The sequence below is a fragment of the Benincasa hispida genome, chromosome 8, assembly GCF_009727055.1.
Source record: "Benincasa hispida cultivar B227 chromosome 8, ASM972705v1, whole genome shotgun sequence".
NCBI classification, from domain to species: domain Eukaryota; kingdom Viridiplantae; phylum Streptophyta; class Magnoliopsida; order Cucurbitales; family Cucurbitaceae; genus Benincasa; species Benincasa hispida.
This window is the reverse complement of record NC_052356.1, coordinates 18957668-18983478: the sequence shown is the minus strand read 5'-3', so window position 1 is coordinate 18983478 and position 25811 is coordinate 18957668. Positions and strand designations below refer to the sequence as shown.

Sequence of the window (25811 nt, the reverse complement as noted above, 5' to 3'; positions counted from 1 at the left end):
AAGTATCTAGATCATGGAACATCAGATTTGACACCGCGGTCAAGTCATTTGGCTTTGATCAAAACGTTGATGAGCCTTGTGTCTACAAGAAAATCATCAAATGTTGATCATGACAACAAGTGATAGGCGAATGGAATTGTAAGAACAAACGATTAACCCTGTCTCAGGCATTGTACATCGATCAAATGTTGATCGGGTACAGAATGCAGGATTCCAAGAGGGGTTTATTACCCTTCAGGAATGGAATCGTTTTGTCTAAGGATCAATATCCTAAGACACCTCAAGAGATTGGGGAGATGAGACAGATTCCCTATGCTTTAACTGTAGAAAGCTTAATGTATGCAATGTTGTATACGAGACCCGACATTTGCTATGTAGTAGGGATTGTCAGTCGGTATCAGTCCAATCCAGGATTTGATTACTGGACGACGGTCAAGATGATCCTTAAATATCTTTAGAGAATGAGGGACTACATGCTCGTGTATGGAGATAAGGATTTGATCCTTACAGGATACACAGACTCTGACTTTCAGACCGATAGAGATTCTCACAAATCGACATCGGGGTCAGTTTTCACTCTTGAATGGAGGATCTGTAGTGTGGCAAAGCATCAAGCAAGGATGCATAGCGGACTAAACTATGGAAGCCGAATACGTAGCAACTAAGGAAGTTGTTTGGCTGAGGAAATTCCTTTCAGATTTGGAAGTTGTTCCAGATATAGATTTGCCTATCACTCTTTATTGTGATAACAGCAGGGCTGTGGAAAATTCAAAAGAGCCTCGGAGTCATTGTCGGGGTAAGCATATAGAACAGAAATACCATTTGATTAGGGAGATTGTGCATCGTGATGATGTGATCGTCACAAAGATCGCGTCGGAGCACAATGTTGTTGATCTATTTACAAAGGCTCTCATGGCTAAAGTGTTCGAGGGTCACCTGGAGAGTCTGGGTCTGCGGGACATGCGACATCTTATCTAGGGCAAATGGGAGATGATATTGGGGTATGCCCTAATTTATTATATATTGTACATGTTTTATATTGTATTGTACATTATTCTCTCGAAGCATTAGGATAAGTGAGAGATTGTTGGGATTGGTGTCCTAATTCTCCCGGAGTCTCATTGTTTGTAATTATACACATTGTTTTATGAATAAAATAACTGTTATTTCATTGTGGCATTTATTCATATCCAATAAACAAAACTCCATGGTTATCTTATGTAAACTTAAGCATGTATATGTGATATACAAGTGGATCATGCCTTAAGTGATAACCTAAATAGGTCTGTAGTATAAGGATTAAGGTGGGATACCTGATCCTGGTGACACTCCGGATACAGCCCGCTTTGTAGACGTTTGCAGGTGTTGTAAACTACTACAGATGGTAGATCCTGACCATTCATGTGGAGACATGTGAGCAGGGATGTCCTATAAGACTGGACCACAAGATGACTAGACTCTGTATATAACGTCGTTGATACTAGAGACTTACATCTCACCTAAATGACCATAGGTGACACGACCCCAATCTTGAGTGTTTTTGGAACTCCTACCTTTTAGGGTAGTCCTTTGATTAGTATAGGTGAGAGTGGCCAGATTGCCAACTCAACATGCCTACCTTTTTAGGGACTTTTCTTATTTGGGAGCTGGGAACTCACTTACACAAGATGAAATTCACTCCTTCCCCGAAGTAGGGGTAAGTAGAAAGATTGCTCCCTTAAGGGTTGATTCCGAAACTTGAACATAGTGACCACAACTTCTATTTGGAAGAAAGGACTTAGTCATAGTAGGACTATGACTTATGTTCATTAGAGGATTCAGTGATAATTAAGGAGTTAGATGTAACTACAGGGGCATAACAGTTGTTGGATGAGCTGTACTTACGAGCGATCTGTGAAGGGTTGTCGCACTATTGATTGGTTAAGATGGACACATAATATATTTGTGGTAAAGAGAGTTCAATTGTTGGTCTTTAGTAGAGTGTCTGGAAATTAACGGATGGTGGATCCCGTGACTAAAGAGTTTAGTCAGTTATTCACGTACCGTTGGAGCTTCGAGCTACAGGTCTATAAGGTTCTATTGGTAGCTCAATGGATTCAATTTGAGGATTAGTTCTTGGTGTTGATTTGAAATGTTCAACTTGACCAGAGGTAATTCGATTATATATGATATGATCGGTATGGTGTATGAGATACATCAAGTGGAGGATTAATGTAAATGAGATTCACATTAAATACCATGGAATAGAAAAAGAGCTATAGTTTATATGTTTCATGAGATAAAATATTAAAACTATAGGTTATAAATATATTATGATAAGTTAGTTATCATTTATATTTATAATAATATTAATTATTGGATAATTATCTCTTTTTCTCTAATAACCAATTGAATGTGAGGTTATCGGTGGTTTCATGGTAACCATGAGATAAAAAGGAAAAATGTTAGAAGAGAAAAGAGAAAAGAAAGGATTTGAGATTTCCAATCTCAGAAAATTCTCACGGAGTAGTTGTCAAGTAAATAAGATTTACTAAGCGACAGTTTGGAGGTAGCTAAACGATCATGGAGTGTTCTTAGGCAATATACACTCAGTTAAGCGATGAGCTAAACGATCGTATAACTTTTGCTAGACGATCGCTTAGCTTTTCCTAAACGATTGGGCATTGACCTATACGCAACTCAACACTGTCGAGGTTCTGTGGAGGCCGTTCATGCCGTTCGGGGTGTTCGTGACCTTGGCGATCGCTTAGTTCGAGTGCACGGTGTTTGTGTAGTGTAGTGGTCGTGTTGGACGAGCGTTCATGGGTTGTTGTGTTGCCGTGATCGAGCGTTCATGATTAAGGAGCTCGAAGATGAGCCTGCAAAAGTGTGTTGCTCTTGTCCTTGATCTTTTGTATAGCATGCTGTAATTTCTGTATTTTAGCATAACCGTTTGTTTCCGTTTGTGATTGTAATTATAAAGTTCATATACGATTGTAATTTGGAATGATCCTTCTGCTGCTCATGGAAATCCTTGTATTCAATTTCCTTCACTATTCACAAGTTTAGTAAATGGTTACCATTATTCCAATTGGGAGGATGGTGAACTTGTTCATGCACATGTCCGGTCATCTATAAAATTTATCTTTTACGAAATAAAACAGGATATTTAGGGCATGCATCCAGAATAAGATATATGTTAGGAGAGAGGAGTTCACTGTATCGAATTGTAAAAAGGGACAAGGATCGTAAACTTACGTCACATTCAACCCATGAGCTTGATTCAGTCAATTCTGAAAAAATGACTTGGATAATGACTGAAATGCATTTTCTTGAACCTCGTGGTTCATATTTTTGTCGGCAATCCAATTCATCATTTTCGTAAATACAACATGTGGAACCTCATGTGTCATGGAGTATTGGACCGTTGCTTTAAACAGTGTCGTAGGTACTCCAGGAAAAGGGTACTTAATCGATGGACATTCCAAAGGAAGTTGTACCTTCTTTTTGTTATTTTCTTCTTTGGTTCGGCTGGAGGTGTGTACTTGACACCAGTCTTTCTCTTACGAGTGGTTTTTTGACTCTCGACCATAACCTACAAAAGTATAACAAAGTGGTGAACATGTTGAATAAAAAATATGAAGAAAGAGATTTTCCAATCACATAAGGATTATACCAGTGAATCGAGACGTATGGTGTCAGATTGTGCGATAGGCGGTAGCTCTAGCAGGCATTGTTTCTCAGAAGGTAGAGGTTCAATGTCCTCTTTACTCGTATCTGGAGGTGGAAGAATGGTGGGAAAGGCAGCAGTTGAGGTATCGGGGTGAGATATAACAGAGGATGTGGTATCAAGCTCTGCGGATAGAAGAGTGATAGGTGAGGCCGAAATATCAAGCTCTGTGGATGGAAGAGGAACGGGTGAGGTGGATGTATCAGGTTGTATAGGTGAGGTAGGTGACCGAGGTAGAGGTGGGGTGGGTGACCTAGGTAGAGGCTGAATGGGTGACCGAGGTAGGTGGTGAAGACAGGTGACTTGGGTAGAGGCTGGATGGGTGACGTAGGTAGAAGGCTAGATGGGTGACCTATATAGAGGTTGGGTGGGTGACCGAGATAGAGGAGGGATGTGTGACATAGTGGCATCGTGGCCTATCTGTGGAGTGGGTGACCTCGTAAACACCATGGAACCCTTCATAGACTGTAACAGAGGCATAATGGCTGACAATTGTGCTTTGAACTATCAATACTTCACAGGTACGAATATACAAAAGGATAAACATTGGCTCTCTCCCTGCGGCTTGAAAGCTTAGGCTCAAAACGCTCCTCCTCAGGCTTAAGATGTACATGGCCCACCAGCACATCATGAAACATATCCTTGTTGGGGGGTGTAAGTGGACTGGTGGATGTTTATGTCATCATCAGATTCGTCGTCCCTCACTCCACATTCGGCATTATCTTGTTCATCACCTTCCCTACCTTCTAAACCATCCTTCCTATTCGAACGATTGCCACTTTCTGAACTACTAGAGCTTTTCGAACTCTCAGCGTCAGAATGTACTTGTCTTATGGCCTGTCTATCAACTGAGGTGTCTCGAAACTCCTTCTCAGCATCAGACATGACAAGACCCTCTTTGACTTTCGTCTGCATTAACAGTCCAACCCTTGAAGATGGTTAGTGTTTATTTAAAAACCAAATAAACATATTGTGGCTAGATTACACTTACATTTTGAGACTTTAAAATGTCTCTCTCGAGTACTTTGAATGACATCAAGTGGGAGTATGACCACTGTAATATACGAGACACAACTACCTTGCTCTTTCGAGTAGAAACGTTCCCTGCTACCGATGATAGGATCTCATACGTTCACACCTAAATATGAAACAACACATATTTATAGCTATGTTATTGTTAAACCAAAGATAAACTTATGTTAAGGAACATCTACATGGAATGCTTGGGGAAATCCACGCAGCGAGTACTTAACAACATAATTTTTATCTCCTCGCACTTTCTCCTTGTATATACCAACCTTATCATCCAATGCAGTCTTGAGGGCGTCGAGTTTCCTCTCCCAAATAATTGTACCCCAATCTAGACTGGTGTAATGATCTACGTCCTCAACATCTTCAAATATAGTATGATTGACTACACTCTTTTGCTTGTTCTTTCCCATCATTGCAATTTCTGTGTAATATACTAGGGTGATTTTAATAGCATCATCGTCATTTTCAAACTCCAATTTCTTGTATTCTTCTTCTAGTAAATTCAAGTGGAATGCATTCGAAGTCGACTGATTGCCAAAGTACCTCATTGCAAGTTCTTGTGAGGACTCCTCACTCCAAACAACTCACGTAGGGGGCTGTCACAAATCAGTAATCAACAAAAAATCGTCTTTCGAAAATGCGATGACCTTTCCCCCAACCTAAGCAAATCGAGTCCGCTCTCTACTTCTTCATTTCCCTCAACAACATATGGTAGATAATTAGGTTGTTGAATACAAGGTCAATGTCTATAACTCGCCCAAAAACTGTTCTCTTGAGCATCTTTAACTACCCTCTGGTAAGCTTCTCCTTCACAATCTTGTTACCATTCACAATGTGGGCTAAGCTCGTTACTTGCTCGAGAAACCTATCGACTTTACGTATTTTCAAAGCTTTTGACATCTTAAATTACTTATACATGATATGAACATTCAATCTATCAGTTAATAGGTTCTTAAAGAAAAATACCAGTAACTATACATAATGTTAAACTCTCGCTATAATTGCTCTTGCTTATCTCGCTCTAGTTTGTCTCGCTCCCGCATATATCGCTCTCGCCTATTATGCTTTCGCCCATATCTTCTACATCCTCAACCCACGCAGAACACATTGAAACCCAAAATAAAAACAGATGTGACCGATTACTAAACCCCGAAACCCACAGAACTTATCGGCTGATTCCAACTCAATGAAACCTAAATAGACACAACACAACATGCACGACCAAGTTTAAATTCACTTACCTAAGAACTTGGATTGCAGCAGTAGATGGACAATGATTTTGCAAAGCGAGATTGAGCGGCACTTCCACGTGATAATTTCGAGCAACACCTTCTGGAACGACTGTTATGTTTGAAGAGAGGGAGGGATATCGTATGGGGGACAAAAGGAGGGGCAATTTTGTAATCTCATACCACGATGACGTCACATAGGGTCAATTGACATTTTTTTAAAAAATGGGATCATTCAACATTATGAACCCAGATTTTAGGTCATCAACCCAAATTTTCTTATTATTATGAATGACTTCAACTAAAATCTGAGAATCTTATTCAAATTCTCGATAGAAAACTTGCGAAAACAAACATCGATAGCACAACAAGAGTAATCGCATAGTGGCAAAACCTGCAATCTGTTGAGGCCATCCCCAAGAGCAAGAGTGCTTAAGAATGTTATTGGCTCTTGTTTCTCCTTCATCCTTCTATTCATTCTCTTCTTCTACCTTCAACAGACCCACAAACCCCCCTCTCTCAACATTCTCTTCATTTCCCATTTCGTGCTCATTCAAACCTTTTTGGCTTTCCCCATCACATTCCTCTCACAAACTCGTTAAACGCCTGAAACCCATTACAAACCAAACTGAATCAGACTTCAAAATCAAATATGGAAGTACCCCAGTTGACGATCGGTGGTCTCTTCGTGGGAAGACGGCCCTCGTTACCGGTGGCACTCGCGGAATCGGGTAAATTAATATCTGTATGAATGAATGGAGTCGATTTTCACTTTTCTTTGTTGTGTTTACTGTTTATTCCTCTGTTTTATGAGAATTTGGAATTGGGTTTTGGTTTAGGCGTGCGATTGTGGAGGAATTGGTGGGTTTTGGGGCGAGAGTGCATACTTGTTCTCGGAATGAGGGTGAGCTGAGACAGTGTTTGAGGGATTGGAATAATTTGAAATTTGAGGTTTCTGGGTCAGTTTGCGATGTGTCTGTTCGAGCTCAGAGAGATGAACTAATGGAGATTGTGGCTGATACTTTTGATGGGAAGCTCAGCATTCTTGTAAGGTGCACCCTATCTTGTGCTTTGATCTGCTTTAGATTATGATGCCAATTTACTTTGTTGGGTTACTTTCCTTTCAATCATTCATCCTACTGGCCTTAAATTGAATAAATTATTGGAAGGAACCTTCTAGCTGCAACATTCTTTAGATGTTGTGATTGCAATCAGTGTTTTTCAAAGCTCATGGCGCAATAAAGGGCAATAATTTTATGGGACTTAAGCATAGGGCACAAAAAGGCGTATATGGGGGCGCACTACATTACTACATAAAGAAGGGAATGTATAGTTGAAATGAAAAAGTATCAAGAAAAGACCCCTGAACACAAAAAAAAATTGTGCATTTAGGTTTAGTAAATTTGATTATTTTGTAGTTAATAAGAAGAAAAACCCCTATTGTTACTTTTTTTTTAAAAAAAAGACATAATTGGGCCTTGGGGCTTCACAAAAGGTGTGCGCTTGAGGCGCCCCTTAATTTGTGAACCTCACATTTTCAAAACGAGGCACCAAACCTGCATCTTGAGCCTAGGCACGCACCGGGAAGACATTTTAAAACACTGATTGCAATAGTTATAGAATTGACAACATTGAATGTTATTCTTGATAAAATTTATTTGGCTAAGAGTAAGACCTTGTCACAACTCTCATGAATCATTGCCATGAACTGTCAAGGAAGCTACATGAAGTCTTAGAAAACACGTGGCCCAAGGAAGTCCAAATCAGAGGATGAAGAAAGCTTTTATTTGACACGGGATTAAAAAAGTTTCCACATATAGGAGGACTTGAAGACGAGCAATTGAAGTAGGCCAAATTCTAGAGACAAGCAGCCTTGGAAGCCCACACATCTTGCAAATTTTGAACTATTCATTGGGATTTACTTTGAGGCTTTAGTTAAACTCCTTGTTAGGATTTTTAATGTGTAAAATACAAGACCTTCAAGTTAGCCACTCACCCTCAAAGGCCAAGGAGAAAATTTTAAGTTCTAGCTAGTAGGCATCTCGTCACATTTATTATTTTCCTTTGCTAATTGTTAAAGCTAATTCTAGGGATTTGTTTTTGAGAGTTTTTCTCATGCCCCATTATCGTACATGTAAGGCTTTGTAAGGCCTAATTCGTACTTGTAAAATGGTTTGATATCTTGATGATGAAACAAATTTGAGAATTTTTTCTTTTGCGAATTGTCGAGAGCATGCATGTACGTGCAATTCTATACCTTTAAAAATATATAAGTTTCACAACTTATCCAATTTGTTGAGTGTTTCAAACTCGGGACTAGGAACTTGTTATCCTTGCTTCTTGGTATTGGACCACCAAAGGCAATCCCATCCTAACTATCCTTTGCGTCGAAACCTTTGTGTGTGAAGGGTTTTGATGTTTGTGTTCTAAGATCCGCACCAAAGGGTTTTAAGCCAATTTATCATGGTCTCTCTTGTCATTTGGTATCCGAGATTTTGATTTGTATCAACTATTTAGAAGGGGTAATACCGATGTCTTCAAAGGCTAAACCGGTTTTGGAGCATTTACTATAGAAGATATGAAGCTCAAGTCTTGAGGCAACATGAGCTGTACAATCTTGCATAAGCTTCTTATATTAGACACATAAATCTGTTCTAATCCAAAATAGGGTAAGTAAGACTAAGAGGTTAAAAATTTTAGTCTCAGCCTTAAGGTGAGCGAGCTTTAAGGTGTAAGCCTCAAAAGCCTTGTATACATTAGATGAGACAATAGAGCGGTAGCTTTATTCAGTAGAATGTAAATCATTTAGCTAAAAATTTTCGAGTTTACTATTTCTTAAATAAAAGAATTGCGCCTTTAAAGATTCTTCAATGAAATCCTTTGGTGGATCTTCACTCTGTAAATGTGTATGTAACTTGTTTCCTGCTGAAATTTAATCATTAGGATAGTTGCTGCTTTTTGGCAAATAGAGTTTTTATTTCCCTTTTTGTAGTATGAAGTTTACCTAAGGCTGAGGTTGATTTTAAATTTGCTATGAACTCATCTTCCAGCATCATATTCTTTCAATCCTTATGGACCATGAACACCATTTCTACTATCATGTAGGTGAATAATGTGGGTAGAAATATACGAAAGCCAACGACAGAATTCACAGATGAAGAATTTTCTTTTCTTATGAAAACCAATGTCGAAGCAGTCTTCCATTTATCTCAACTTGCTTATCCCCTTTTAAAATCATCGGGCGAAGGAAGCATCGTATTCATGTCCTCAGTCTCGAGTTTGGTGTCTCTGAAGTCTATGTCCGTTCAGGGAGCGACCAAAGGTGATCAACTTTATCCGTCGTATCTAAATAGTGTGGATGCAAAAGTTATTTTCCTTGTTGGAATATTTCCTAGCAATTTGTGAATGATTCTTTCCAGGAGCTATCAATCAACTCACAAAATATTTAGCTTGTGAATGGGCAAAAGACAACATAAGGAGCAACGCAGTTGCCCCATGGTACATCAAAACGTCAATGGTGGAACAGGTAAATCTTGAATAACGCCATTCTGTTTTAACCCGTGAAGAACCCGATCATACTGTTTGTCTTCCTGATCTTTTGTGATATCTTCTCTTCTAGGTGCTGAGTAACAAAACATATGTAGAAGAGGTATATTCCCGAACCCCGCTTCGACGATTGGGAGAACCAAGTGAGGTATCATCTTTAGTTGCATTCCTTTGCCTACCTGCTTCATCTTATATTACTGGCCAAATCATTGGTGTTGATGGTGGGATGTCTGTTAATGGCTTTGACCCAAGATAACATTAGAATGAACAGCTCTTATTTATCAATCATTACTTATCAGCTCTCTGATACGTATAGTTCGAAGTGTCGATTTTCTTTAATTTGCAAAGATGATACTCCCAAACGATTGAAACTTCCATAACTTCCTCTCTCTTCTTTCCCCCATTTTAATTTTTTTAAAAAATTGTTTTCGTGGTATATGGCTCATGACATGTGAAGGAAAGATGAGTTCTATAGTTTGGAAACATTGAGTGTATATAGGAACCATGACTGTGGCTTGCTTCCGAATGTGATTTCTCTTGCAGAGATGTGTTTATGTTGTAAACTATCATTGTACATGAGGATAATTTCTTTCTCTTCATAATCTTTTGAATTTATTTCCATAATTATTAGGGGCCGATAACCATTTAGGCAATGTTGGATAACTGTTTGGTTTTTTGTTTTTAGTTTTGAAAACTAAACATATAAACACCCCTTCTAAACCCTCCTACCTTAGAACTCGTGAAATCCAGCCCAAACACGACACCATCTCAAGGAATCGAAAATAGTTAGGTTATTATGGATTTCAAATTAAGAATGGGAGTAATGAAATAAGACCTAAGATGGAGACTTATAACCAAGATTTAAACTAATAAAACTTAAGATTAGTAATAAATTCACCCTCAACCAGCATCAACATTAACGAGTTCATCAACCAAAGGACTCCAACAACCAATCAGCAACCAAAAGTGAAAGGAAAAACCAATATTAAAGAGTTCAATTCCTTTCGTTTTTTTTTAGATTATTCTCCCTTCCTTTTCTGTTTTACCTCTCTTCATTTCCGTTTCTCGTTTTTACTTATGTGAAAACTCAGTTAAGACCGTTTGGATTAGATATATTATTTTATGGGTATAAATATTAAATATTTGGATCTGAATATCTGAGATAATTAATATTTGGAAGTTTAATATATGTGTTCAATCTATCAATTTTGTATATGCAAATCAAAATTAAATAATTACTTAATTAAATGTAAGAGAACATTAATGTAGTCATCAATTAAATAATTTATTGCTATATTAATTAATTTTTTAATCAATAGAAATAAAATAAATTAATACTTTTATGTTAAACATAATTGAATTAATTAAAACAAAAAATATTAAATTAATTATAATATTTAAGAATAATAATTTATATTAAAGAGTTAAAAGATCGCATAAAATATTAATTATAAAGGTATTAGTTGAAATTTATTAAGTCTAAATAATATATTTACATAATAGTTAATTAAAATTAATAGTTGAATAATTGATATTTATTTATTAATTAATTAGACTATATTTTTACTGTTCATCTCTCATGCATAAAGATTCCACAATTATGGAGGGTATTAAAAAGTCCATGTCAATTTTAAACATTTGTTTGAAATTCTATGGAAAAACCTATGATACGGGTGTTCGAGATGATCTGAAAAATCCAATTAAACCAACTCAATTTGCACGGTTTAGGTTGAATTATGAATTTATTTGGATTGCATTGGATTCAAATAAATGAAAATTTTATGTATTGGGTTCAAATAAATGAAAATTTTATGGATTAGGTTGGTTCATGAATCTATAAAAAATAATCTAAACTAACTCGAACTTTTAATATTAAAAAATATTTTTTTTACTTCAAATACAATTATATATATACATATATTTATTTTAATATTACTTAATTTCATGATTTTTTTTTAGATTATTTATTATCAACCAATTATTTGAAATAATTGTTTAACATTATGGAAATAGGTTTTTAAAATATAATTGATTTTCTAATCTTATTTCTATGTGTGAAAATAATTAAACAAGTTCTTTTACATATTAATATATTACTTTATTTTAAAACAAAAATTTAAATAATGATCCAAAGCAATCCAACCCGAATATTTCATGACTAGATTGAGTTCATTATTTAATAAGAGTTGTTTATGTCGAAGGAATTTACAACTCTAACAATTAAGTTTAGTCTAAAAATTGTTTCAACCTAATCCAATCCAACGTACAAACACCTTAACTTATGAAATAAATGGGCTCTTAGTTAAACATGAGTAATTCTCCACATAGACAGGTCGTCTTTTCCATATTAAACAAATCCCTCTTTAATTAATTAAATTATTCTATTTCGAATTTCCTTTTCACTTATTTATTATATATATTTATTATATTTCTTTTTCAAATTTCAATTTGACCTTTACCTGTAGCTATATTAATTAAATTAAATTCACTTAACCTAAAATAATTTTACTCTAAAACCCAACTTAGCACGAGATTTCAAGAGAAATTTATTTCGTGTAACTTAAATTTTGTATTTGCATTAATCTTGTGGAGAGTGAGTACAATCTCTAATATATAGTATTTGATGCTTTCAAAATAAATTGTAATATTGTAATGGTTGATCTTCTTGAATGATCGGCCTTTGGGCTTGTTGACCTCCTTGGGTGATCGGCCTTTGGGCTTGTTGATCTTCTTGGATGATCGGCCTTGTTGATCTTTTTGGACGATCGGCCTTTGGGCTTGTTGATCTTTTTGGACGATCAGCCTTTGGGCTTGTTGATCTTCTTGGATGCTTGTTGATCTTCTTAGACGATTGACCTTTGGGTTTGTTGATCTTCTTGGTCGATCGGCCTTTGGGCTGGTTGATTTTCTTGGACAATCGGCCTTTGAGCTTGTTGATTTTCTGGGACGATTGGCCTTTGGGCTTGTTGATCTTTGATCTTCTTGGACAATTGGCCTTTGGGCTTGTTGATCTTCTTGGACGATTGACCTTTGGGCTTGTTGATCTTCTTGGATGCTTGTTGATCTTCTTAAACGATCAGCCTTTGGGCTTGTTGATCTTCTTAATCTTCTTGGATGATCGGTCTTTGGGCTTGTTGATCTTCTTGGACGATCGGTCTTTGGGCTTGTTAATCTTCTTGGACGATCAGTCTTGGGCTTGTTGATCTTCTTGGACGATCGGCCTTTGGGCTTGTTGATCTTCTTAATCTTCTTGTATGATCGACCTTTGGGCTTGTTGATCTTCTTGGACGACTTGAGCTTGTTGATCTTCTTGGACGACCGGCCTTTGGGCTTTGACTTGTTGATCTTCTTGGACAATCGGCATTTGGGCTTGGACTTGTTGATCTTCTTGGACGATCGGCCTTTGGGCTTGTTGATCTTCTTGGACGATCGGCCTTTGGGCTTGTTGATCTTCTTGGACGATCGACCTTTGGGCTTGTTGATCTTCTTAGAGGATCGACCTTTGAGCTTGTTGATCTTCTTAGATGATCGACCTTGGTTTGTTGATCTTCTTGGAGGATTAGTGTTCACACGAGGCTTCCGGAGAAACTTGTTTCATGGAGTTGAACTTAAGTTGGTGTTGATGTTGATGTTAATTTGATGCGATGTGGTTCGATCTCTAGTGCTTGATCTTCTAATTCTCTCTCGATTGAATGCGTACGCTTGATGTATAGAAGCGGGGCATGTGGGTGTTCTTAAGCTTCGAGTCTTGGAAGAATGCTTGTATCTTCAAAGGATTTTAGTCTTCAAGTAAGAATGCTTGTATCTTTTTCAGCCTTCAGAATGCTTGTGTCTTCAAAGTAATTCAGTCTTCAGGCGTGGCTTCAGGAGTCGAGGAGTCTTCTGATTGTGGAGAATTTCCTTTGAGCTCTTTGAAGTGTAGAATTGTTGACATGAGAAGAGCTTCTCTATTTATAGAGTTCACAGGTGGACTTGGGTTTGGTTGATCATGGGTCTGGCCTTTGGGCCCAATTAGTTGGACTTGGGCTTGGTTGGTTCATGGATCCAGCTTTTGGGCCCAATTAATAGGAGTTCGACCTGATTTGATATTTGGGTCAAATTTAGCCTATTTTTGGGCTTAGTTGGACTTTGACCCAAATAATTATATCAAAGTGGGCCAAATTAATCTTACCTGAACTTGTGGTTAGTCCAAAATTTCTCGTTCAACAAATGCCCCTTTCGAGATTTATGCACATATATGAGTGGATAAATCTCAAAAAATATAAAGTCGGAATCAAGATCCAAATATATTTGTTCTTGAATTTGACCTCAAATGTGTTAGTCAAACTATGAATTTAGTTTATAAGTTTAACTTGAATTTGTGATAAATTTTGGAATATCGCCAAATTTACGAAAAATTTTGAGCTTTGCCAATTTAATTTGATTTGGATTTAAGATAAAATTTGGGATATGTCCAAATTTTAATAAAAGATCAATTGAGATTTTTTTCTTATCTGCAATTTATTTTGATTGAAGATAAAAACTCAAAAGATACTTGAATTTGGAATATGACCAAATTTTAATTTTGGGATGAATTTTATATCTTTCCCACAACTTGATTTAGAGATAGAGATAAAAATCTAAATTTTGATGAATTTGATATAAAATTTGGGAGATGCCCAAATTTTAATTTGAGATTTTATCCTTAATAATTTGGTTTGAGGATAAAAGTACGGTGATTTAGATTTGGAATAAAATTTGGAATATGCCCAAATTTTAGTTTGAGATTTTATTTACAATTTAATTTCAATGTTTAACCATTTGATTTTGAATAAAATTTAGAATATGGCCAAATTTTAATTTTTGATTTTATCCACAATTTAAATTTGATTTTGAATAAAATTTGAAATATGTCTAAATCTTAATTGAAGATAAATTTAAGGACAAAATCTAATAAAATCAAATTAGATAGGAAATTTGTTTAATTTAATTTTTTTTATGTTAATTTGAAATCAGAATAGAATCAAATTAGGAAATCTAATAAGAATCTAATATTTTAAATCAAATCTTTATTTAATTTGGATTTCCTAATTTATTATGTAACATAGGGAACCTCTATAAATAAGACCCCAAACCCCTTCATTATCCTCATCTCCTTCTAATCTTTCATTTCTCTCTTTTTTTCTCTTTTCTTCCAACGTTTTCTTCCTTTTTTTTCTTTCATTCTTTCTTTTTTCACTATTTTTTTCAAAGTTTTTTTTTTCTTTTTCTTTTTTTCCTTTTCGGTTTGTTTTTTTTTCAACACTTTTTTTTTACTACCTTGCCCCTTTACTATCTTTTTGTGTAAGCCCTTACTCTTTTGTAGGAGTTAAAGCACAACTCAAGGGAGCACAACTGTTTTTTAATCTCGCCGACCCGTCAATAATTTTGAAAGGTAGGTTTCTCCTCTCATAAGCTTTGTTTTGTAACAACAAATTTTTTCTCTATTTTTTTGTTGTAGAAATGTCCAACCGCGTGACCGACTCTTTGGTGCACATAAAGATGACCCTAGCATGGTCTATATATTGTATCCCGGTTCGTGCTTCATGATCATTCTAGGGGGCCCACAAAGGCTTATAACCTCTCTCATTCGATCATCGACTATCTTGTAGTGTCGTTCATGCATCCTGATCGTCATGGGAGGGGCCCGCAAAGGCTTACAACTCTCCATTCGATCATCCTAGGGAGGATCTCGAAAAGGTCTGCCTATTAGCATCGTTCGTACATCTTGATCGTCAGGAGGGGTCTTGCAAAGGCTTTACAACTCTCCCATTCGATCACCCTAGGGAGGATCCCAGAAAGGTTCTGCCTTGTTGTTCTTGCATCCTGATGGCCATGGGAGAGCCCTGCAAAGGCTTAGAACTCTCTCATTCGATTACCCTGGGGAGGATCCCGGAAAGATCTGCCTCTTGTAGTATCATTCGTACATCCTGATCGTCATGGGAAGGGCCCTGTAAAGGCTTACAACTCTCCCATTCGATCACCCTAGGAGGATCCCGGAAAGGTCTGCCTTGTAGCACCGTTCGTACATCCTGATCGGTCATGGGAAGAGGCCTCGCAAAGGCTTACAACTTTCCTATTCGATCACCCTAGGGAGGATCTCGGAAAGGTCTACCTTATTATGTTACTCTTTGATCAAAATTTGAAGATAAGGAAAATATGCCATCGAGTATTAAAGATGAGGTAGATATGCCATCAAACTTTGAAGATTGGAAGAATATGCCAACAAGCTTTTTAAGCGGAGTTAGGTTGGCCGGAGTCGATCTCGCATATAAGCAGAGTCGAACGAACCAGAGTTTGTCCTCACATGTGAAGTGGAGCTAGATGGACCAGAGTTTTCCTCGCATATGAGGTAGAGCTAGGCAAACAAAACTTGATCTCTCATATCAAGTGGAACCACACCAACATTTTGGAAAGGAAGCGAAGTACAATAACAATTTGGAGAAGAGGTGAAGTTGTACCAACATTTTGGAGAGGAAACAACCGCGCCATGACTTTGGAGATGGAGTGAAGTCGCGTCATTAGTTTGAAGATGAGGTGAAACCGTGCCATCAATTTGGAGATGAAACGAAGCCGTGCCACGACTTTGGAGATGAAACGAAGCCGCGTCAACATTTTGGAGAGGAAACAAAACTGCACCATGACTTTGGAGATGAAGCGAAGTTGGCCAGACTTTGGAGATAAAGCGAAACTGCACCAACATTTTGGAGATGAAGTGAAGCTGTGCCATCAGTTTGGAGATGAAGCGAAGCCACGCCACGACTTTGAAGATGAAGCGAACTACGCAAGACTTTGGAAGATGAAGCAAAATGTGATGATTTTGTAGACTGAAGTCATTGAAGATGGAGCCGAGCCATGCACACTGGCACATGAACTTGAAGATGAAGCAGAGGCCATGCACATCGATCTTGAGCTTGAAGATGGAGCGGAGCCATGCACACCGACCATGAACTTGAAGACGCAATGGAGCCATGCACACCGACCTTGAACTTGAAGATGGAAGTGGAGCCATGCACACCAATCTTAAACTTGAAGATGGAAGCAGAGCCATGCACACCGATCTTGAACTCAAAGATGGAAGTGGGGTCATGCACGTCGACCTTGAACTTGAAGATGGAAGTGGAGTCATGCCCACCAATCTTAAACTTGAAGATGGAAGTGGTGTCATGCACGCCAATCTTGAACTTGAAGATGAAGCAGCATCAATGGAGCTACTGAACTTGAAGATAGAGAAGCATCGACGAGACCTTTGCGTTTGAGTTTGACAAAGCATCAGTAAATCCTCCACATTTGATGAAGCATCGGTGAATCTTCTACACTTGAGCTTGGAGAATCGAAGAATCCTCTGCATTTGAGCTTGAAGCATTGGCGAATCCTCCACAATTGAGTTTGACGAAGCATCGATGAATCTTCACATTGAGCTCGACTTCGCGACTTTGAGCATGAAGATGGCATTGCAAAGCCTCCAGACTTGAGCATGAAGACGAAGCATCAATGAAACCTCTGAACTTGAAGATGGCGGAGCATCGATGAAGCCTCTGAACTTAAAGATGGAGGAGCATCCAAGTTTGATTTTGAAGAGGAAACGAAGCGCATTCCAAGGGTATGCCTTTTATTTACTATGCTAGCTCCATATGAGGGATGAACATCTTCAATCTGAAGTGTCATTCTTTAACGGGGATGATTAACATCAATCTTGTAGTATCATACTTAGGTGGTTATGGTATCTTTTCTGATAGACTAAACTTAAATTTCATTAAGTTGCCTTCGTACCCTTAAAGAAAGGGATCAAATCACGATGTAGTTCAAGTTTTTTTTTTTTTTTTTTTTAACTGGACTGAACTTGAAGTTTCTTTCAATCTGTCTACATACCATTCATAATGATAGGGATGAAGTCATAATGTAGTTCAAAAAGAATGTTTTTTTATGCGCGACTGAACTTAAATTTCTCTAGTTGCCTACATACCCTTTATAATGACAGGGATCAAGTCGCAACGTAGTTCGTACAAAGATTTTTTTTTTTATGGGCCGTTCACATTTTAAGCTCATGCGGGCCAGGAGTATCATGCAGTTTAGGCTCTTGCGATGAGGAGCTTCTTCATTTAAACTTCAGAAGCTCTTATTTCATCATGGTTTTGATCACCCTCTTCATTTGTAGGATTCGTCAATATTATGAGTTTTTGCTTCACTATCAAGGAACCTTCTGTACTTATGTCAATAGAAAATTTCCTCTTTATGCATGAAGGGACACAACTGTGAATCTTTTCGCCATTGTTTTCTTCATGGAATGATGTCGCCTTCAAGATTTTCATTCTTCCTTTATGTTAATCGCTTGTTGTCTTGAGACGATCAAAAGCAGATGCTGAAGGTCGATCTTTCTTTGATGCGGATATACTTAGCCTTTTGAAGGCTGAAGTTCGAGTAGAAGTAGTTTTTGGACATTGGTCTTCTTTTCCTACCGTGGCCATACTCGATCTTTGAAATACTGAAGATCGAGCACTTGAAGGCTTAATACAATCGAAGACAGCAGTTCTTTGCTTCATTTCTTCTGAGTCGTGACTTCTTCGACAGTTATATGATTGTCGTCGACTTCCACTATGCCGACAGTGTGACATGCAATGACTTCTAATACTTTCTCTGGACGATTATTGAGAAAGCTTCTTAGGAGAAATTCTGCCAAAGCTACCGACCATCGGAATTAAGGGAAGTCCTTGTATTCTTTCTTAGCAGGCTTAAGCTTCCGTGTCATCCTTTTGTCTTTCTTTTTATGAGCCTTGTTCCTTCTTCTATAGCTTCGATAGGAACGCGACTCTTTTCGGTTGGAGTTTGGTTGTCTTCTTTTTCGACGAGTCACAACTATCCACCCTTCGTGGTCATCTTCAACGAGCTCATCTTTCTTTTTGGAATTTATTATTTGAATATCTTGCTGGAACTGAACAACTATAGGCTTGAAGGCTCTAAACTGGATCAGGCTTTGTCTTTGAGCATGGGACACAGACAGTGTTGGAACACTTGAAGTCGCCACTACTGTAGCGTGATTTGTCTAAGTGACTTCATCCAAATCTAGCTCAATCTTCTTTTCACGAGCTAACTTCAAAATTCATTCCTTCAGTACGAAGCACCTTTCAACTAGGTGACTAACGACTCGATGATACTTGCAGTAGTTAGGATCATCTACTTTTCCTATTTGTTCTAGCCGCTTGCATTCCGGCAACTGAATAAGTTGCTTCTCTAGCAGTTGCTCCAACATATCTGCCACATCAGAGTCAGGGAATGGATAAACTTTCTCTTGTCTTTCTTTAAGAGTTGGACGACGCTTCTCGCCCTCATTGTGCCTTCTTTCAAATTTTGTTTGTTTTCCTTTAGAGGAAAATTTCAGCAGGGTCACATGAACGACCATAAATTCTTTTGTGGCACTATCCACGGTCTTTTCAGTGTCCTTGGATTCATTCTTGTATTTTCTCCCTTCAGGGACTAGGAAATCTTTAGTTCCCCTATTGGCGATGCTCAGCTCCATATCATGAGCGCGTGTTGCCAACTCCTCAAACGCACGATGTTTTATCCCTTGTAGGATGTACAGAAGCTCCCAGTGCATGCCCTGGGTGCACATCTCCACTGCAGATAATTCAGTGAGTCTATCTTTGTAATCCAGACACAAAGCTCTCCATCGGTTGATGTAGTTGATGACCGACTCTTCTTTCCATTGTTTTGTGTTCGTCAACTCCATCATGCTAACGGTGCACTTTGTACTGTAGAAGCGGTTCAAGAACTCTCTTTCTAGTTGTTCCCAACTGTCAATCACTTCTGGCTCCAAATCAGTATACCAATCGAAAACATTTCTTTTCAAGGTACGGACGAACTACTTGGCTACGTGGTCTCCTCTGGTTCTTGCATTTTCGCAGGTTTCAATGAAGTGTGTAACATGTTGTTTTGGATTGCCCTTTCCATCGAACTGCTGGAACTTTGGAGGTTGATACCTAGCTGGCATTCTCAGGTTGTCGATTCTTTTGGTGTACAGCTTGGAATACATAAAGGAGGACTGTGATGGTCTTCCGTACTGAGCCCTTAAGGAGTTTGTAATTATATCATGCAGCTATTGAATTGATAGGGTAGCGACAGAGGTAGATTGTTGCGGCTAGTCTTCCTGCAAGACAGTCTTTCCTTTGTCATTGGCTTTTGTAGCTGGAGATTGACTCGACTCAGCAGTTTCTTGAGTTTGTATTTCATTTCTTAGAGCAACGATTTCATGATCTCGCTCTTCTATAGCTTTGGTGCCATTTGTAGATTTATTGACTTGAATGACGAGAGAGAGATGAGAGGTAGAGATGTCCCACTGGGCATGCCAATTTGTTTGCAAGAGATTTCAAGAGAAATTTATTTCGTGGTACTTGAATTTTGTATTTGCATTAATCTTGTGGAAAGTGAGTACAATCTCTAATACATAGTATTTTGATGCTTTCAAAATAAATTATAATCTTTAAGTGGTTGATCTTCTTGAACGATCGGCCTTTGGACTTGGTGATCTTCTTAGGTGATTGGCCTTTAGGCTTGTTGATTTCCTTGGATGATCGGCCTTTGGGCTTGTTGATCTTCTTGGATGATCGGCCTTTGGGCTTGTTGATCTTTTTGGACGATCGGCCTTTGGGCTTGTTGATCTTATTGGACAATCGACCTTTGGGCTTGTTGATCTTCTTGGACGATCGGCCTTTGGGCTTGTTGATCTTCTTAGATAATCGGTCTTGGCTTGTTGATATTCTTGGATGATTGACCTTTGAGCTTGTTGATCTTCTTGGACGATCAGCCTTTGGGCTTGTTGATCTTCTTGGAGGATTAGTATTCACACGAGGCTTCCAGAGAAACTTGTTTCGTGGAGTTGAACTTAAGTTGGTGTTAATGTTGATGTTAATTTGATGCGATGTGGTTCGATCTCTAATGCTTGATCCTCTGATTCTCTCTCGGTTGAATGCGTACGCTTGATGTATAGAAGCAGCGCGTGTGAGTGTTCTTAAGCTTCGAGTTTTGGAATAATGCTTGTATCTTTAAAGGACTTCAATCTTCAAGCGTGTTCAGAATGCTTGTATCTTTTTCAGCCTTCAGAATGCTTGTGTCTTCAAATGACATCAATCTTCAAGCGTGGTCAACTTCAGAAGTCAAAGAGTCTTCTGATTGTGGAAAATTCCCTCCAAGCTCTTTGGAGTGTAGAATTGCTGACCTCTCCAAATGAGAAGAGCTTCTCTATTTATAGAGTTCACAGGTGGGCTTGGGCTTGGGCTTGGTTGATCCATGGGCCTGGCTTTTGGGCCCAATTAGTTGGACTTGGGTTTAGTTAGTCCATGGGTCTAACCTTTGAGCCTAATTAATTGGATTTAGGCTTGATTTGATATTTGGGTCAAATTCAGCCTATTTTTTTGGCTTAGTTGGATTTTGACCCAAATGATAATATCAAAGTGGACCAAATCAATCTTATCTGATTCAATGGTCTTGATAAAACCACGTGGCATCATTGAAATTTGTCTTCAATTTCAATTTAGGACATATGTCAACTCCTAATTGAGCTCAAATTTAATGATTTGGAATTTCGTCATTAATTTAGTAAATGACGTGGCAACTTGTGGTTGCTCCAAAATTTCTCATTCAACACCAACTAATATAATTTATCTAACTTAAAGTAGGAGGGCTTAAAATATATAAATTATACAATTGATATAACAAATTTACTGTACAAATATCTTATTTATGTGCATTTACTATTATTCGTCAACTTAATTTGATTCTTTATTCATTTGTTTTAGAGTATTATTTTTTTAGTATATTATCATCTGCTTATAACAGTTCAATCTATGATGTTGATAACCATTCTAAATGAATGTTGATAAACTACTGAAACACCAATGTTACATTTAAAATTTTGAACCGATGTTGATAGACTACTAATATACTTGAAAAAATCTATTTACAAGAAGTATCGATTATATTAAACTAATATTACTCTTGAAATGAATTTTGAGCTAATGTTGCCATATTAATACACCAATGTTATACTTAATTTTTTTTGTTTAAAATGGATATTGATATAATTAGTGATACACTAATGATATATTTGAAACCAGTTTTTAATGAGTATTTACAATATCGATATATTAATTTTAAATGTATTTTGAAAGAGCGCTCATAAACCATTCACTCATTGATAATATACTATAGATTGAATTTTGAATGAGTGCTAATATATTACGTATACACTACTGACATGATTGAATTACATTTTGAATGAGTATTGATATACTATTAATACACCAATATCATACTTGAAATTGATTTAAATGAATGTTGATATACTATTGATACATACACTAATGATGTAACTAAACTAAATTTTTAATGACTACTAATATACAATGAAAAAAAACTTAGGTGCAACCAGACCAGTAGGGACAAATCTATGAAGGGGTCGAGGGCACTTGCCCCTCTCACATCGTATCGTTTTACATATATTTTATTTTTATTATATATATAAAATATGTATTACGTTATGAATATATATTAATGCATGCCCCCTTTGGACCAAAGATAGAGCTTGTTTCAGTATTGTATTTTGAATAAGTTATGTTATATTATTGATACACTAAAAATCTACTAGAAAATCAATTTGAATCAATACTAATATACAATTGAAATACTAATATCATACTTTAAATATCATTCGAAATGATATATTTCATATTTGGTATATAAAAAATATCATTGATATGCTTTTTTTTTTCTTGCTAAATCAGATATATCAATCAACTGATATATGAAATATTAGATATTTCTATTATACAATTAAATGTAACTTATATATCCATCAAATCATCAAATTTTCAAAAATAGAATAAATTAACTGATATACCTTACATATATTTGGTACATTAGTTGACAAAATTAATGCAATTAAGTTATAACGTTGAAATCAAATTTGAAAACATAATGGGACTAACACCAAAATATAAATTAGACCATCAAAATTGAACTAATCAAATGAGAATAACTCTATATAAAAATAAACGTATAAATAAAAATAATATTCACTATAATCAAACAAACAATGTCCACTATAACACAATTAAAGTTATGATATAAAAACTGTATAAATGATATTTTGTCAACTAATTGATATACCAAATATATATCTATTAGCACCTAAATAATAGTAAAGTTGGAATAATAAAAAAGGAAACTTGAAATTAAGTTTAAATTTTTTTTTTTTTTGCTATATTTGCAATTTTACAAAATTATTTCTAAATTTACAAATATTCTTATATTTTCTTGCTATCTATTGCAACTTTTCATAATAATCATAATAGTTTTTATACGAGAAATGACCCTACATGAATATTTTTTTCCCAATTTATAAAAGAGATGCTCATAAAGACCAATATTGTTAAGAAAAATCAACCATAATTTAAAAATTTATGTTAAAATGAATATTTCTCAATTGATAGTGTTTATAAGATTAGATGAGATTCTCTCACTCTCCTTATTAAAAAAAAAATAAAAAAATAAAAAAATAAATAAAAAGAAAAATACGGTAATTAAAACTGAAGCATTAAAATATAAGAAGCAAAATAAAACAAAACTCTAATATTTGATTTTTCCTATAGGTACATTTATCAAATATTCATAAAATTGAAATCTTGAGATTTTCATAAAGGGCAGTCCCGAGAGCGTCGTCTCAATCAGACTCAGATACTTCACTGCTTGATCCTTCAAAAATCACAGAGCTTCTATTCAAATTCTCACATGGGATGATTGGAATTTCAAAGCCTTTTACCGAAGCATAATTCACTCGAATTCTTCTGTGATGTGGGCGCTTCGGACTCCCCAATCTACCCAATACCCACCTTCGTCTCGCCGCCATTGCTCCGCTCATTCCACTTCAAAACCCTCCGTCTGTTCCGTGTCCTTAAACCCTTCAACCGCCGCAAACTCAAATAAGAACCAGTTGATTCAATCTCTGTGCAAACAGGGAAATCTCAAACAAGCCCTTTTGCTCCTCTCCCATGAATCCAATCCTACCCAACAAACGTGGGAGCTTCTAATCCTCTCCGCCGCTCGCCGGAACTCTCTTTCCGATGGCCTTGACGTCCATCAGCACCTTGTCGATGGGGGTTTTGACCAAGATCCTTTCTTGGCCACCAAGCTTATTAATATGTTTTCCGAATTGGACTCTGTAGACTATGCGCGCAAGGTGTTTGACAAAACGCGGAAGAGAACTATATACGTTTGGAATGCGTTGTTTAGAGCTCTTGCGTTGGCGGGTCATGGAAACGACGTATTGGAATTGTATGCCCGGATGAATACGATGGGACTTCCCTCTGATAGGTTTACTTATACTTATTTGCTCAAAGCTTGTGTTGCTTCAGAGTGTTTGGTTTCATTTCTCCAGAAGGGTAAGGAGATTCATGCGCATATTTTGAGACATGGGTATGAAGGTCATGTTCATGTAATGACTACCCTGGTGGATATGTACGCAAGGTTTGGGTGTGTTTCTTATGCCAGTGCAGTGTTTGATGAAATGCCTGTGAGAAATGTGGTTTCTTGGAGTGCTATGATTGCATGCTATGCAAAGAATGGGAAACCATACGAAGCTTTGGAACTCTTTCGTGAGATGATGCTCAACACCCACGATTCAGTGCCAAATTCCGTGACGATGGTCAGTGTACTCCAAGCTTGTGCTGCTCTTGCTGCTCTGGAGCAAGGGAAGCTTATCCACGCTTACATTCTTAGGAGGGGTCTTGATTCAATCTTGCCAGTTATAAGTGCTCTTGTGACCATGTATGCAAGATGTGGTAAGCTTGAGTTAAGCCAACTAGTTTTTGACCGTATGCATAAGAGAGATGTTGTCTTATGGAATTCCTTGATTTCGAGTTATGGAGTACATGGATATGGAAGAAAAGCAATTGAAATTTTTGAAGAGATGATTGATCGTGGAGTCTCACCTAGTTACATATCTTTTGTAAGTGTTTTGGGTGCTTGCAGCCATGCTGGGCTTGTTGAAGAGGGGAAGAAGTTGTTTGAATCCATGGTTAAGGAACATGGTATACAGCCTAGTGTAGAGCACTATGCTTGTATGGTTGATCTTCTTGGGCGTGCTAACCGGTTGGATGAAGCAGCCAAAATTGTAGAAGATCTGCGTATTGAACCAGGGCCAAAAGTATGGGGTTCTCTTCTTGGCGCCTGTAGGATTCATTGTCATGTTGAGCTCGCCGAACGAGCAAGCAAAAGACTTTTCGAGCTTGAGCCTACGAATGCCGGGAATTATGTACTTCTAGCTGATATTTATGCAGAAGCTGAAATGTGGGATGAGGTAAAGCGAGTGAGAAAACTTCTTGATTCTCGTGAATTACAAAAGGTCCCTGGTAGAAGTTGGATCGAAGTACGAAGGAAGATCTATTCATTTACATCTGTCGATGAGTTTAACCCACAGGGAGAGCAGCTCCATGCCCTGTTAGTCAATTTGTCAAATGAGATGAAGCAAAGAGGATATACCCCACAAACTAAAGTGGTGCTATATGACCTTGACGAGGAAGAAAAGGAAAGGATTGTGTTAGGTCATAGCGAAAAGATTGCAGTTGCTTTCGGACTCATCAATACAAGCAAGGGGGACACCATAAGAATAACTAAGAACTTGAGGCTATGTGAAGATTGCCATTCTGTCACAAAGTTCATTTCCAAGTTTGCCGATCGAGAGATTATGGTTCGAGATGTGAATCGTTTCCACCATTTCAAGGATGGAGTTTGCTCTTGTGGAGATTATTGGTAGTATATATGCAAATCCTCGTCTTATTCCTTTTCTTTTTCTAATACATTTATGATAATAACAGGTGATTCAACAGTTCTATTGGGCAGCTACATAGTTAAACACTTCCACACACCTTGAAACTTGATTCTTTAGGCCTATTATTTTATTGGAACGTCTTATAAGAAAATGCAAAAGACGAGGCATCTAAGGATGTCAAATTGAATATTCTCTTTTGCCCTTATATGGGAGAGATCAAACCGCAAACTCCATTAAGGTATGCCTTATTTAAGGCCTCCTAGTAAATTAAAGCATGCTTTTTTTTTAAAACTAACTTAACATTAAGGTATGCGTATGACTTATTTAAGATGACCTGGTAATTTAAAGCAGCATGCATTGCCTCACATAGCTTTTGGGTTGAATATTGGATTAAACCAAAAAGTCTGTGTCCTAGGAATAGGGATAATCTTGTAATCTTGTGTTGAGTTTCTTGATG

The 25811-nt window shown here is 37.2% G+C and overlaps 2 protein-coding genes across 2 annotated transcripts; both read left to right on the top strand.

Moving 5' to 3' along the window:
* Positions 1-6264: 6264 nt before the first annotated feature.
* LOC120082619 (tropinone reductase homolog At5g06060-like) lies at positions 6265-10119 on the top strand. The gene is made up of 5 exons (XM_039037871.1): positions 6265-6701; positions 6810-7017; positions 9076-9292; positions 9390-9496; positions 9590-10119. Exons 1-5 carry the CDS (start codon positions 6409-6411, stop codon positions 9770-9772), a joined length of 1008 nt encoding a protein of 335 aa, XP_038893799.1. The 5' UTR covers positions 6265-6408; the 3' UTR covers positions 9773-10119.
* A 13065-nt stretch (positions 10120-23184) lies between these two features.
* LOC120083805 (pentatricopeptide repeat-containing protein At3g46790, chloroplastic) lies at positions 23185-25575 on the top strand. Its single transcript, XM_039039685.1, has one exon. It carries the CDS (start codon positions 23378-23380, stop codon positions 25337-25339), a length of 1962 nt encoding a protein of 653 aa, XP_038895613.1. The 5' UTR covers positions 23185-23377; the 3' UTR covers positions 25340-25575.
* Positions 25576-25811: the final 236 nt, after the last annotated feature.